The sequence below is a fragment of the Falco punctatus genome (assembly GCF_963210335.1).
Source record: "Falco punctatus genome assembly, chromosome: 8".
Taxonomy (NCBI): domain Eukaryota; kingdom Metazoa; phylum Chordata; class Aves; order Falconiformes; family Falconidae; genus Falco; species Falco punctatus.
The window spans coordinates 60737496-60752225 of record NC_137588.1 but is presented as its reverse complement, the minus strand read 5'-3'; the positions used below and the strand labels follow the sequence as shown (position 1 = coordinate 60752225).

General features: G+C 38.8%; 1 protein-coding gene across 1 annotated transcript in view; it reads left to right on the top strand.

The window, feature by feature from the left end:
• SPOCK1 (SPARC (osteonectin), cwcv and kazal like domains proteoglycan 1) overlaps positions 1 to 14730 on the top strand; it is a 329306-nt gene that overhangs the window by 106420 nt on the left and 208156 nt on the right. The window contains exon 3 of the mRNA XM_080398501.1: positions 2681 to 2726. Coding sequence (XP_080254627.1) covers positions 2681 to 2726 — 46 coding nt within the window. The remainder of the gene's footprint in view (positions 1 to 2680; positions 2727 to 14730) is intronic.

Sequence of the window (14730 nt, the reverse complement as noted above, 5' to 3'; positions counted from 1 at the left end):
TTTAGGCACTGTGCATTGCTCTCTCAGCATGCTGGTTTTCTGTTGGAGGAACTGACAGTGAAATGGGTCCATTCAGGGGTGTTAAGAGTTCCTCCTCCTAACAAAAGTCATTTCAGGTTAATGTATAAATTTCAGCACCTTGCAGAGCAGTAGCACAAAGCTCTGTCCATTTTTCAAGTCAGAGCTTTAGGTGGTATTTAAATAAGACATAGATTTTCTACTCAGCCATACCTACAGGGTGAATTTCACCTTTACGGTGTCATAACCATTCAGTTATGCTGGTATCAGTGCTGAAGTGCAACTCTAGTGCTGTATTTTCTGTTGTCCAACTGGCATAAGTTATTTTGAACTGCTATTGACCATATTGCTTTAATGTATGTATAATCATTATTTACTCCTGTAAATAATAATGAGTTTTATGTATTGAAAATCTCAAAGGTTTTCTCTATTCTACTTTTCAGGGTTTGTTCCATATTTTTTCTTGTGTATTTTCCTGCGTTATCATACTGTAGTTTCAGGCATTTTCTAAAATAAATATGGTTTCAATTTTCAAAAAGGAATACTAAACACATCTGCATAAAGGAGAAAAGGAGTTGGTTTACAGAAGAGATAGTGTTTTGTAGGTTTTTTTGTAAAGGAAGGTGCATTTGCTGTAAAATATTCCTTTGACACTGAAATTGAGATAAAGCCCCTTTCCAATCCTTATTTCAAAACTGGTTCCATATGCCACCAGCATAAGAAATCTTTCTTGGGATTTGAATTATTTAACAGTTTCTGATGCTGAAAACCCAGCAGCAAAGCAACACCTAGGAAAAAAAACATATAGGCAGGCAAAAATAGAATATTTTGTTGCTGGAAAAAAATTATTCTGCTCAAAAAGCTTAAAAGCCAGCACATTCTGAAAAGTGATTAATGCTTGGTGAATTTAGCAGTACATCGTAATCAATTACAAAGCATTGTATAACCATGACAGGGGGTTTGTATTAGCAAAGCTGTGGAATTCAAAGGCAAGCCTGCAATTCTGTTTTGGGTGCCAAACCCAATACTTCTGATGAAGAAGTATAGATACTTTTGATGTATCTGAAATAAATCGTGAATAATAGTCTTTGTTGTTATGGGACATCATCACTGTCCATGAAGTCAGTATAGGCGCTGAGCATGAATATACTTGGAGAAAGAAAATGCATTTCTTCCTGACAGTCATGCAGAGTTGCTTCCTGGCCTCTTTGTTAAGGGGGCGCTTGCCCAGCCCCTGCCCCCCGAGCAGGCAGAGGAGAGGGAAGCAGCCCGCGGTTCTCTGCGCTGGAAGCGTTAGTGCTTTCTGCTCCTGCTGGCCGTAGCCTTCGGAAGGGAATGTGCTGCCATGAGGTGCATCTCCTGGTGTTCAGCGAGGGAACGGAGAGGCCCCACTCCTGTTACAGCCCCGTGGGCTGCTCTGAACCCAGACAGACATGCTGGCTTCCAGGTTTCCCAAATATTCCTGGTTAGGGTGACCAGATAGCATGAGAGCATGTGAAAATCAGTGTATTGGAGAGAAACAGTAAACAAAGCCCAACGAAGAAATCATTTAGGTGTCTTATTCACACTGATGGGTTTTGAGTTACTCTTCTGGCAGAAAAAGAAATCTGGCCGTCATTCTAGACAGCTTGATAAAGACATCTCTTCAGTGGCAGCCCTCAAGAAATGCATACAGAATACTGGATATATTAAAAAGGAAGTAAAGTTTAACATGCAGGAAAATATCACAATGTTAAAGAAATCTTCCATGCTTTTTCACTTCAAATACATTATTCTGTTGTTACCACCTCCTCTTAAAGAGGACACAAGTGAGATGTACAGAATATGCTGAAACCAAATATAACAGTTGGACTTGAATCCCAGTTCTTCAGAGCCGGGTTGATGGAACTCTGAAGTGGGGGAAATATCACGTAAATATTTGCTCAGTGCATAGAACACAAATTGATCCCATGCACAGAAGAGGTTTCTACTCTTTCTACAGAAGGACTCATTTGCAACAGAATGACCATTTGGCTGGGTACTCTGACAGTTGCTACCTTCTCCAGTTTAAACTCCAATCAGAATTATGTAAAACTGAACCACAAGACTCACAGCAGGATTATATCTTTACATCAGATTTAAGAAGTTTTTAAAAAATTGATAGTGGGAACAATGACAAAAGTGCTCCTGGATGTTATTGTACTTTAAGTATAATACTTACGATGCTGTTGCTGTGTTTCTGTACATTCACAACGGCGGGACTGACATGTGTCCAAATGGATCTAAGTATTTTTGGATTTATTTTGCTGACCTTTTGCCACACCGGGATGGTATGGATCATGTTATGTTACCTGAACAATATGCTTTTATCTTTGTTATCAAAAATTGTAGACTGATAAGAAATAATGCAGAATTTTCAGAAAAATATTTAATAATGGGCATACTTTGAAAAACAATTCAGAAGAAAACTTCAAGGTACTGAATTAATGGAATTTCCTATTTAATTTCTAACCTGCGTTTACTACTCTTTAGGATACAACCTGTTGATAGTCTTATCTGATTTGGCCTAAATATGTTAGGATTAAAAGATGAGTTGATTCATTTGTAGTTTAGTTATGTAAAATTGTACTGGAAGGATTGATTATATTTTTCCTGAGTTTCCTTTTCTTTTCTCCCCATTTAGGATGATTATTTCAGAAACTGGAATCCAAACAAGCCTTTTGATCAAGGTAAAGTTATTACTCATTTTGCAATTGTCTTCTGCTATTTCATGATATCCCTATATACTTTATGCCTTTCTTCCTCCCCCTGTCCCATGCATTAGTGAAGAGCTATATTCATGCTTATATCTCATTCCCAATTTAGTCACAGCTTGAGGTGGTTTATGTGTAAGGGTTTGACTCATCTCTGTTTTTCAGCCACGTTTTTTAATCCATATCCATTCCAATTTATATTCAGTGATGATATATATGCTTAGATTCTCTGTAACCATGAATCTTGGTCTAACATGCAATGTAAAACAGATATGTTCATGTACATTTTCTTTCATGTTAAAAACTTTCCTAAATGAATGTCATTAATATAATTACTGCATTTCCTAACACTTAAGGGGCCAAGTCTTTGAAGCCAGTTGTAACGTATGAATTTCAGAGTTGTTTTTTTTTTAAAAAACGGTGTTGTGTATATGCTGTTGATGCAGATACAGATTCTGTAAGTGACATTTTATGCTTTGTCTCGGTGAGTTTTTAAGTTATGGCAGTACTTCAACAATTTCCAGGCCATCTACCAAAGGATAGGGAAAAACACCCCCAAAAACTCTGTATTGTTGTGTCCAGGATAGCACTGGAAACAAGTCATGCCAGGAGAAGGAACTTCAAATTGAACAGCTTAAGAGATCTCAGACAGCAACTTCCCATCAAGCATCCTCTGCTTTGTGTTCATAGCTAGGAAAAAATCTTTTCAGATGGGATGGTAAGACACATTCAATCTGAATGTCATAGATGAACATTGCTGGAAATACTAGTAGCCCAGATGTTGCTAGGTGTGGTGGGTTGTATTTGATACTTAATGTCTTGTCAGTAAAACACACTGTATGCAAAGAAATCTCAGCAGTCCACCCTCTGAAAGACACAGTAGGTAGTGCAAGCTGATAGTATGCCATAAGTCTGTCCTTAAAGTCAGGATATTGTACTTGAACTTTACTGTTTGTTATATTTGTCACTCTGACACTAAGATTCTGTAAAAGTCCATAGTGGAGCACCCTCAAAAAGTGTAATATTAAACCATTTGGGTCTTAGATTTCATTGTTTCTTAAAGCTTTCTATAATGTTTTGGTGGTTTGGGGTTGTGTTGTTTGTTTGGGTTTTTTTCAGGACAAATGTAAAAAACTAGATTTAGCAGAGCTTCTTTTGATTTGGTAGAGCCAGTTATCAGCAGTTTGATTTGTGGAGATAACAACACACAATATAAAGCGTAGGTTGGTTAGGTTCTGGGTTTGCCTTTTGACAGTTGCTCATTTTTTTTTCTGTTTGTAATGTTTGGTGAAGCTCATATAACTCCTGCGTGAGAACACGTATGAGACGAGGATATTACAGCTGCACGATCACAGGTAGATGTGTAGCCTTTTTCCACTGCTTAATCCAGGATCCTAAAAATGCCTTTCTTTAACTCGCTTTGGTTCATTATTCAACATCATGTCTCTTAAATTGTAGAACAGCAGTGCCTCAAATTTTATTCAAAATGGTGTTCTACAAGTTTCAATCCACTTATACTCTGAAATTGGAAGGGATTTTAAAAGATGTTATCTTAAAGTCATTTAGAAAGGAATGATCATGTACCTGGTAACTCCAATACAAATGAGCTTCAGTCACGCAGACCCACTGCACAGTCGTCCTCTGTTTTGGATCCTGTGTCAAAGTTAAGTGCCATTCAAGTAGAGTGTGAGACGTACTTTGCCCTTCAGAATGTGAAGTGGCTCTCTGGATATATAACTCTTGTGATTTTACATTCAGAAAAGGTATTCCTGCAAGAAAATTGCTTAAGCAAATTGTTGAGCTGGCAAGTAGCTCATGGTAGAACAGTCACAGTGTGGTACGCAGAGGGAAACAACAAATCAAAACGTGCATGGCCTTCTCCAAGCATGGCATGGCTGGTGTCACTGGGATTTAACCAGTGGGTAATGGTTAAAGAATATTAGAAAATATCAGTGTTTCATAATTGACCAATACCTTAGTTAGTTTTTAAGTTTTTAATAACTGTTTAAAAAAGAAAAAACAGAAAGTCATGTTACAGACAAACATTTTGATGCCTCTGGAAGTCAAATAGTATGAAATTATACTTGTGAATCATACCACAAATGAGAGCAAAGAGTGAATTGGTTAAGAAGGAGAAGGAAGGGCATGAGCAAATGAATGAAGGGGTAGCTAGATAAATGACAGTTCAGCAGAGGAGATGAAACCACAATGCTTTCTTTATTTGCTTTCGATTTCAGCTTTGGCAGTCATTTATTTTACAAACAGGAGTCATAAAAGGGAGCACCTTGGCTGATCAGAGTTTTGAATTTTCAGAATTACTAAAGTGTTTAGGAAGAAAATACCCATTAGAATTCTCTGAAGGTGCTTTTGAAAATTTCACTTTACATCTATTTCTATGTTTCATTGCCAGACGTGTTCCTTTTATTATCTGTAGGTAGCTCCCAGGAATATCACTGGGGGCTTGTATATGTTAGAGCTGAAGAGTGTAGATTGTCTCTCTTTATGGAAATGGAACTTCAGTGCCAAAGGAAAGGGAAAGATGACGGTTTTTGTCAAAGCATATATCCACAGGGATTTTCAAAGGCATTTGAGGGATTTAGGATTACAAATCCTATTGACTTCAAGTGGAATTTATGGCCCTACCACTTTCAGAGGCCTTGTGGCCCTCTGTCTTCCCAAGAGGAAAAACAAAAAAGTAAATCCTGGCGAAATATTGCAAAAAGATTTTGAACTGACATGCTTTAAAACTGTCTTGTTCATTGTGTTACTGAGATTTCTGACTCTGGGCAAAACCACAAATCGTTTTAGAGAATCTGAAATCAGACGTGGATATCTGGAAGCAATACAAACAGTCATACATCTGTTAAAGATTACTGTCTCTTTACAGAGAGAAGAATCATTTCTCTTTCATTCTAAAATTTCTTCAAGACTATGGATAGTCTGTTGTCAGAAAGCAGAATGCAGACTAGGTGATACTCCAAGCATGATGCTCTGCCTTGCAGAGATCTGTGCAGCGCTTTTGTTTCATTTAAATCTTACAGATGGATTTTATTTGGCCAATAGCTCATTCTTTTTGACAAAGACAACACTACTTTTGGCCATGGTAAAAATCACACTGACTCAGACGTTAAAATAGCCACTCATACCTTTCTAAAGAGATTTCGTACGCAAAAATTTCCCTTAGGAAACTGTTGCTTAGTCTGAGCAACCTGGTCAAGCGTCCAGTGTGTCTGCCCATGGCAAGGAGATTGGAACCAGTTGATCTTTAAGGTTCCTCCCAAACCAAAACATCCTAAGATTCTATGAATCTCTTTTCTAGGTCTTTTCCGCCATAGGTTTAGTATCTGTCATTATCCATGCAGAGAAAAAAGAATTGTCAGAAGAATTTGTCCTAGATCTGTTATGCAGAGCAAGCTGCAAGAAAATTGTTTCATCTGTCTTTGGTCTTCTCCATTCTCCCAGCCCTGACATTTTTTTCCATGTTGCTCCTTTTGGCCTTGGGGTGTTTAAATGCCCCCTGCACTTTTGTATGATTTTGGAGGTACAAAAGCTTTTATTTTGTATTCCTTGGGGTTCTTACATCCAGAGAGCCTGTGCAGATCCTGCAGTAAGGAGCCCTAGCTTGCTGCTGTGAATTCAATAGCAGCTCTCTGTTTTCACAACACAATTGTTAGAGAGATACCCCAAAAGAAAATTTTAATCTCACAACACCAAGGTTCTTCCTACAGTAACTGAGGAGAAAAAACTTCTTCCAGTGGGTGAATGAAAGCAAGACAACTGCCTTCTCTCTGGGTTCTAAGGGAAATCTGAGCATCACTCAGCTAAAGCTGAGAACCCATTCTTTGGGACAGCTTTACAAGTTGTTAATGTTTAAAACCTATTTCTCAATTCTAAATCTAAAATCATGTTTGAATATTCTAAAGGTGAAGTCTTTCCATGGAAGCCAGAGTGCAGAATCACAATGAAGGAGCTGGGAGGGCAGGGTTTAGGAGTAATGAAAGGTGGCTGGTACCTGCCAGAAGTCATCTCACAAAGGCAGCTGGAGGATTCAGTAAGTTTAACAGATTTCAAAACCAACAGTTTTGAAAACCAGCAGAATTCGGCTTCCAGTCTTGTACTTAATTTGCATCTTTTAAGGAAAAGTCTGCTGGGTCCAACCAAATCTATATTCTTTTCTAAAAAAAAACAAAAAAAAAAGCTAGCTTTATTCAGCAGATTGAATTATTTAATTATGCATTTAAAAACAATAGCAGTGTAATCAAGCTGTCTGCTTTCTGCTTGCAGTGCAGAGAGAAATATCTGCATGTGTCTCAGGAAAAGAAATAGGTGGAAAAGCATACATGACTTCCACTGAAACAACCCCTAGAGAGTCACACGAGGTATCTTTGCATAACATGCCTTTCCAGGGGAAGTCAGCTTGAATGGCTCAGCTGCATCTTAGAGGGTACTTGAGTGATCAGAGTTTATTTTTAGCCTAGCTGCCAGCCCAACTTTTTATTCATCTTGAACCCAGGAGAAACCAATACAACGGTGAGCATCTTGCCGACTGAGCCAAGCTAACGAGGCATTTGGACTGCAGAAGGCAGGAGAGCGTATAGCCTGAAAATGATTGATAGTCATTAATATTGAACTCCATTCTGTCAGAGTTGCAGAAGAGTGGAAGGAGCAAGTTAGTCAGGATTCTAAAATATGAATCAAAGTGTTGGGGTTTTTTTCTGACAAGGTCATTTGAGAGATCTTAAGGAGCTTGACAGCTAACTTGGCATACTTTCCTAGTCTTCTCCATCTACATTGGATGAAGAAAAGAGGGAATCGGGGAGAAAGTTTAGCATAGTATTCTCACATCGGAGATTTTGGTATGGTAATTAAATGTGTCTGATATTCTGCACCTATTCAAACTTGCCAGAAAATGAGCTTATTAAGACTTTATGTATTAACTGTTAAATAAAAAAATAAGTTTGTTATTGAGAATTTCTGCTAAAAGCCACCTCTTAATATCTCTAGTATATTCTTCTACAGACAAATAGATATTAATTTTTCTGATGAGATGCTCAAATAAGAGCACATTTTGTTAGGTGTAAAGTTGCTGGAAACATTTTGGAATGGTGTCCAGTTATTTGCCACATGGCTTTTTTTAAAGCATCGTTATCCAGAACATTGGAACTATGGAATTAATGGGATGCTCTTTGTATTGCATATGCATAACCTCTGAATCCAAAAACGTTTAGACCACTGAGCTGCCATTATTATTAATAACAAACCTGTAGAAGGACATGGGGCGGGGGGAGGGGGCCAGAGAGCAACTTAATTCTATTGCAGTGCTGAGCTTTTTCCCAAGGAGATGGCTGGGAACGTGGTATCATCTCACCTATCACTGGTGACAGCAGTCTCAAGTGTTCCAAGCTGCTGGACTTCTCAGGAAAAGATGCTCACTATTAGAAAGAGTTGGAATTTCCCCCTTCTCTTCCAGTATTTATTTTCACTGTCTTTATTCCCAGTCCTGTTCCACAGTAACTGAGAAGTCTGGACAGGGATATTATTTCTCAGGTCTTTCGTTATGTACCCGGGGGGGGGAGGATTAAAAAAAAATAAATTCAAAATTCCAAAATCGCTTTTCCACTATTCTGTGTGAAAATTTTCATCTGCCTGAATGGGACCTATCGATGAGTGATGCCAAGGTCAGACATGCTTGTGTAGACTTGATTATCATTATTAATTTACAGACGTGAACTCTCCATCTTTGCAAAGAATTCCTCTTGAGCACTAATGAAAGTTTTAACTGGCAAAATACCTTCGCTTTTGAAGAGGAAAGTGCTGCTTTGGAGTGGATTGCAGCCTCCAGCATAGCATCGCCCATGACTTTCACAGTCCAGCAGCCCCATGGAAGTGAATTTGTCAAATTTAGAGCTTATCTTGAGATGAATGTATTGGTATTCCTGCTTCCTCTGCTGCGTTGAATTGTACCGCTCTCTTTCCAGTGTCTAACTGGCAAATCCAGACTCCAGAAATGGCCTCCTGCAGCTGTGCAGAATAAAGTTTGCCTAGAATTCATAAGCCTTCCAAAACAGAAAGGATGATAATGGGAAGCCTGTGATGCAGGATGAAAATCATAGAACCTGCAATTATTTTTGAACATGTAATTTTCTGTTAGCCCAGTTAAGATGTTCTTTCAGAAAAGCCTGAATAAATTCCTTTCAGAGAGTTGTTTAGTACTGTACACATCTCCAGCCACAAATATATGTTAGTTTTATTATAAATGTTTTCTATTACTGTGCCTCAGATGGCAGATTTCAATTGAATAACTTATTTTGCAATTTATTTTTTGACTGTGGTTGAATTAGTTTTAGAGCCTTATTCGTAGGACAACTGCACATGAATTATGTTTGTAGATCTTCAGTAAATCAGTACAATTTTAAAACATGCTAACTGAATCAACAGAAGACAATCACTGAGATGCAGCACATGAAATACGCTGTCTTCCATCAAATGCGTGTCAAGTACATATGGCTGCTTATATGTGCCAAGCAGATGCACATGGTTCTCTTTACGTGCTAGGAGGGTAATATTAAATTCCTTTTTAAGCTTGTAAGCAACCACTTTTGCCATTAAATATGGCATCAGAAGTGGCAGAGATGGGGTCCCCGTCTATGACTGTATTATGGCTGATGTGCTTTGAACTAAGGCAGTGATCGATAGATTGTCTTCTAGAATTTTATTAACCCTTGGGGAGCACTTGTTAGTTTTGTCAGTAATGGTGCTGGCTTTCTTTTAATATCTCTTATGTCATTGACTGTAAAGCAGAAATTATTTTGAAAGGGAAATTCAGTCTTCCCCGTGCTTATCTAGCTCTCATTTAATTAAATAAATCTTTGGGAATATTTCAAGGCCCAACCCTGCTCTCATTGGCATCACTTAGTGAGCAGGGATCTCCTTCCCTTTGCTTCAGTATATAGGAGTTCATTTTTTGGAAACCTACCTAAACCTTTAAAAATGAAGTGTGTTTAGAAATACATGCCTGCAAATCTTCCTTCCTTACTTGCTGCAAGAGAGACCTCAGTGTATTATTCAAACTAGCGACTTCAGTTTATATTCTGATTTAACAAGGCCAAACCAATCAGGGGCAAAGTCTTCAGCTTTGAAATATTATTTGACTTAAGTATTGGATGGTATAGTAGATTCATACTGCATGTCAAATTGTGTTTTAAATCACTAGCTAGGCAGAAGAGTAATTTGCACAGTATTTAAACATGTTTTTATGCTTCTGAGTTAATAGGTGATTAATAACTGTCATTTGATTCTAAATGGAAAACAGGATCTCCTGTGGAGAATAAAAGTAGAAGGCAGAGTGACAATGGCGGTAAAAAGGTATAATGCAGAAATTTTAGGAAGAGAACAAGATCGAAATAAAGACAAGTTATTTCAAAATCAGATATCAGATAAACTGAGAATGTGTAAGGTGGAAATTAGGGGAAGAAAAATGAGGATAATTTGCATTTCCTCAATGTAGAGGGCACAAACAGGAATTACCCAAAAGCCAAGGCTGGGTTGATGGCGAGGCTCTTGGTGACTGCGGTGGCAGGGAGCTACATGAAGAATGTGCAGGAGCACAAACAGTGCCCCAAACTCAGAAATTCAAGTATAACATGAGATATTTGGGCAGGGATGTGAGAATACCATTTTTTTACAACTGTGTTAGAAGAGAAAGTTCAAGAAAAATGACGGCTCACTGCTCAGTGGAGAGAGATGCCTAACACAAAGGCATTGCTGAGAAGGCCAGAGTGCTGTTACCTGCCTGTGCCTTGGCTTTCGCTTAAAGGCCAGCTGAGAGCAGGTGGCGATCATAGCTAACATCTTCGGCTGAAGGGTAGGATGCTGGATTAGGGAAAGAACAGGCCTGAGTAAATTAAGTATTTGCAAATTGGAAATAGATTGCAAACTGGAATTGATCTAGGGTTTAAGTGAACTGGCTGAGATAACTTTAAGGATACTAAAATTTACCTTTTAAAATCTATGAAATTATAGGAGACTGGGAAAGGACAAACAGCATGCATATTTTTTGAAGTTAGAGAAAGGAAGAAAATAGGAAATTCTATCCATAAGTTGAACCTGAAATCCTGAAAAAAAAGTACTAGAATAAATACTAAAACAAATATTTGTGAGCATCAGGAAGATAATGAGATGAATAAAGCTGGTATGGGTGTCAAACTAAAAAAAATTCTTCTGGGTCATTTACAGGCCGTGAGACTTGGGAGTAAGCTTGACTTTAATAAGGCTTTTCACGTTGAATTACATTATTGTCTTATAAGCAAGTTAAAGAAATATTGTCTAAAAAATAATTATGAAGTAGATACAAAATCAGTTGGAAAACTACATTCTGGTAGTAGCTGTCAATGGTTACATGTCAGGCTGGAAGGATAAATTGAGTAGGGTTCCTTTGTGATCTGTTTTGGGTCCAGTATTCACCATTTTCATTAAACTGTAGATATTGACATTAGTATGCTTATTGATTGTAACACAGCAGTAAAATTCACAGTCACCTTTAGAAATTTATGAAATGACCTGAAAACAAAGGATAAAGTTCAGTCCGGGCAGATGCAAAGTTCTTTACTTAGGTAAGAATAATCATCTGCACAAAACAAGATGAAAAACAGTCAGATGGTAATAAATTTGGAGAAAAAGGGTAGAGGATTACAGTGGATTACAAATAGAACATGAGTCAACAATGTCATTCTGTTGCAAAAAAAGGCAAATGTTGCACTGGCATGTGTAACTATGAGTAATCCTTCAGTTCTAGTCAGCGCCAGTTAAGACCTTGGCTGGAATATGTTGTCCAGATTTGAGTACCAGGCATCTAGAATAGTGTGAATCCAACTGGAAACTACCCAGAGAAAAGTAACAGATATGATCAGTCACAGAAAATACATTATGCGAAGAAAGATTGAAGGAGAGGAGCACCTTCGCTGTTGAGAGAAAACAAAACAACAACAACAAGAAAAAAACCCAACAGCCCACAAATTCTATTTTCAAAAGCATAAAATTAACTGCAAAGTGGATAACTTGTTCTCTATCCGTTGTGGATACAACAAGGAGCAGTATGTTTACATTGCAGTGAAGAGGATGAATTTTAGCCTTTGTAATGACAGCAATATTTAAGCATTGGGAGAGAGGTTTTAAAGAGGTTGTAGGGACTGTCTTTGAAGGTGTTGTGACACAGGTTAAACAAATGTCTTGCAGATAATGACACATTGATAGTTGATCTAGCTATGGAGAAGGGGAATGGAATTAGCATCCTTCCCAGAATTGCCGCTCCAGCACTGTGATTCTGTGACTGTATTTTGATTAATGGAAACCAGCTAATTTCATTGAAAGCACAGAAAAAATGCTGAAGAAGGTGTTTTTTAAAATAGATTACCAGTCAAAGCAAAGAAGGGAAAAAAAAAAGAATCTGTATCCTTGACAGACATTTTGGCACAACCTGGAAAAACAGAGGTTCTTATTTGATGGGAGTAATGTGCATAACCTTCAAGATAGATACTGACCATGGTTGTCACGGGCTTGCAAACCTCCATGAATACAAACAGGGACTGGCAAAAGGCAGCCCATTTTCTCTGACTGCTTCTCCCTATCTCACTGGCTTTCTAATTGTCCTTGTTTTGGCTGCAATAGAGTTAATTTTCTTCCTAGCAGCTGTTAAGGGGCTGTGTTTTGGGTTTGTGCTGGGGAGGGTGCTGGTAACACAGGGCTGCTCAGTCCCTGCTGAGCGGGGCTTACACAGAGCCAAGGGCTCTGCTGCTCCTCACCCCACGCGCCAGCGAGCGGGCTGGGGGGCACAAGGAGCTGGGAGGGGGCACGGCCGGGACAGCTGACCCCGCCTGACCCCAGGGATGTCCCCTGCCATGAGCCTCGTGCTCAGCACATAGAGCTGGGGAAGGAGAAGGAAGGGGGGACGTTCGGAGTGGTGGCGTTTGTCTTCCCCAGTCCCTGTTAGGCAGGATGGAGCCCCGCTGCCCTGGGGATGGCTGAGCACCCGCTGCCCTGGGGAGCGGTGAATCAACCCCTTGTTTTACTTTGCCTGCTTGTGTGGCTGTCGCTTTACCCGTTAAACCGTCTTTATCTCAACCCACAAGTTTTCTCTTTCACTTTTCAGATTCTCTCCCCCATCCCATCGGAGGGGAGTGAGCAGCGCTGTGGGGCTGAGTCGCTGCCTGGAGATAAACCACAATACTAATAGAGAGTCAGGAGAACTTCCGATGGATGATTCTGTTCTTGGATATTAGTGGGGTTTTTTGTCCAGGCAATAGTAAAGGTCATGATCTAACCCTAAGGTTAAAGATTTGGATGAAAATCAGTTAACTGTCCTCTTTCAATTCATTAGCTAAAACATGATGATGCATGTGTATTTAGGAATTAAATCTCCTTCTGCTATAAACCTAAGTACCCAGGTCATCAAAACACTAATTGAATCACAGCTATTTTCTTCCTGTTCTTACTGCTTCAGATTAAACATATTTGCATAAAATAATATTATTTCTGCTCTAATCTGATTGCTTGCATTCTAGCTTTGCAGTCCTTGGTCATTTGGAAATTTACTTTAAACTAGGGAATGGTGCAAAGCAGTAGACAGCAAAATGAATAAAAAAAGTTTGCCTATGTATTCTGGTGGTGTTCTGTGCTAAGAAGTTCGCTAAGCATAATGTGTTGAAAATTTTTTATCAGTTTGGTAAGCATTGTTTAGTCATTTAATCATATTCTGTCTTTTCTCTCTGCGTCCTCTGTTGCAATATTGAATGGACCTTGCTGCTGGTACGTGCCTGTGTTGTCAGCTGTGGCCCAACAGCTCGCTTTAAAGGGCTTGTGGACTGTATGTGCATAGTCTTCAAACTGTAGGGACAGGAAAGCTGTACCTGAAGACCAGAATTTGACTTTCACTGTCCTTCTTGAAACCTCTGTTTGAGGATTTGATCTGTTTTATCTAGGGGAGATAAGTTAGCAGCATTGTTGTCTTATATATGTGCATCATTGCAGTGCCTCTTTAGCCGTACCAGATGGATGCATACAGGTGAAGTGCTGCCCCAAAATCTGGCACTATTATGTACACTTTAACCGCAAGGCAAGACACTAGAATCAGACCCGTAATGTAAGTAGCTTCTGTTCCTGGGATAGCTTTAATTGTAAGCTGTGCAATTGCATCACTTAGTTCCTCACTTGCCACCTTAGCCTTAATCATCAACAGATGAACAGAACTCTGTGATAAATGGATGTACAGATAAGCAGTCCTAGGGATCATTGCACTTTACAGCAATCTTTAATGCAATGTAAAGCCAGCATTATTGTAATTATTTTAATGTGATACATCAGTGTGTTCATAGAGTTTCTCCTTTCTTTTAATTGCTGGGGTTAAAAAAAATAATCAGGAAATGTGTGTAGTAGTCACTAAGAGCAAATGTATCTTTGCTGTAAAGGTTCCAGCATCTAAGCCTGTTTCTGTGTTCAGTGGGGACCTTTGTAATGACCTTTCACATACAAAACAAAGCAATGAAGAGTTGCTGACACAGGCTGCAGAAGTCTGCAAAACTGAGAAAGGGAAGAACCCCTGCTTTTCATTGTGTTAAATACAAACATCTAAGAAAAACTGTGTCAGCTTCTCTCTCAGTAGACTATAAAGCTACCTAAGGAACCGGTGTTAGCTAAAGAAAAGTAGCCAAGATTTGTTAGTTCTGTTCTGAACTCTAGCACTAATGGTTTATATGGTTATAGTAAATTCACTCTAACCCATAGGACCTATTTATCCTAAAAATCCAGATTATATTTAGCTATCTCAAAGGAGAACATGGTGCAGTAATTGTTACTTCTTAAGTTACTTCTGTAAGCAACTTTTCAGTCTCTGATTTTATCGGTCATCACTACTTTGCATCCTTGACATTAGTGGCAGAACTGCAAAATGTCCATTCTTCTGGAGGTGCCAATGTGTTTGTTTCTC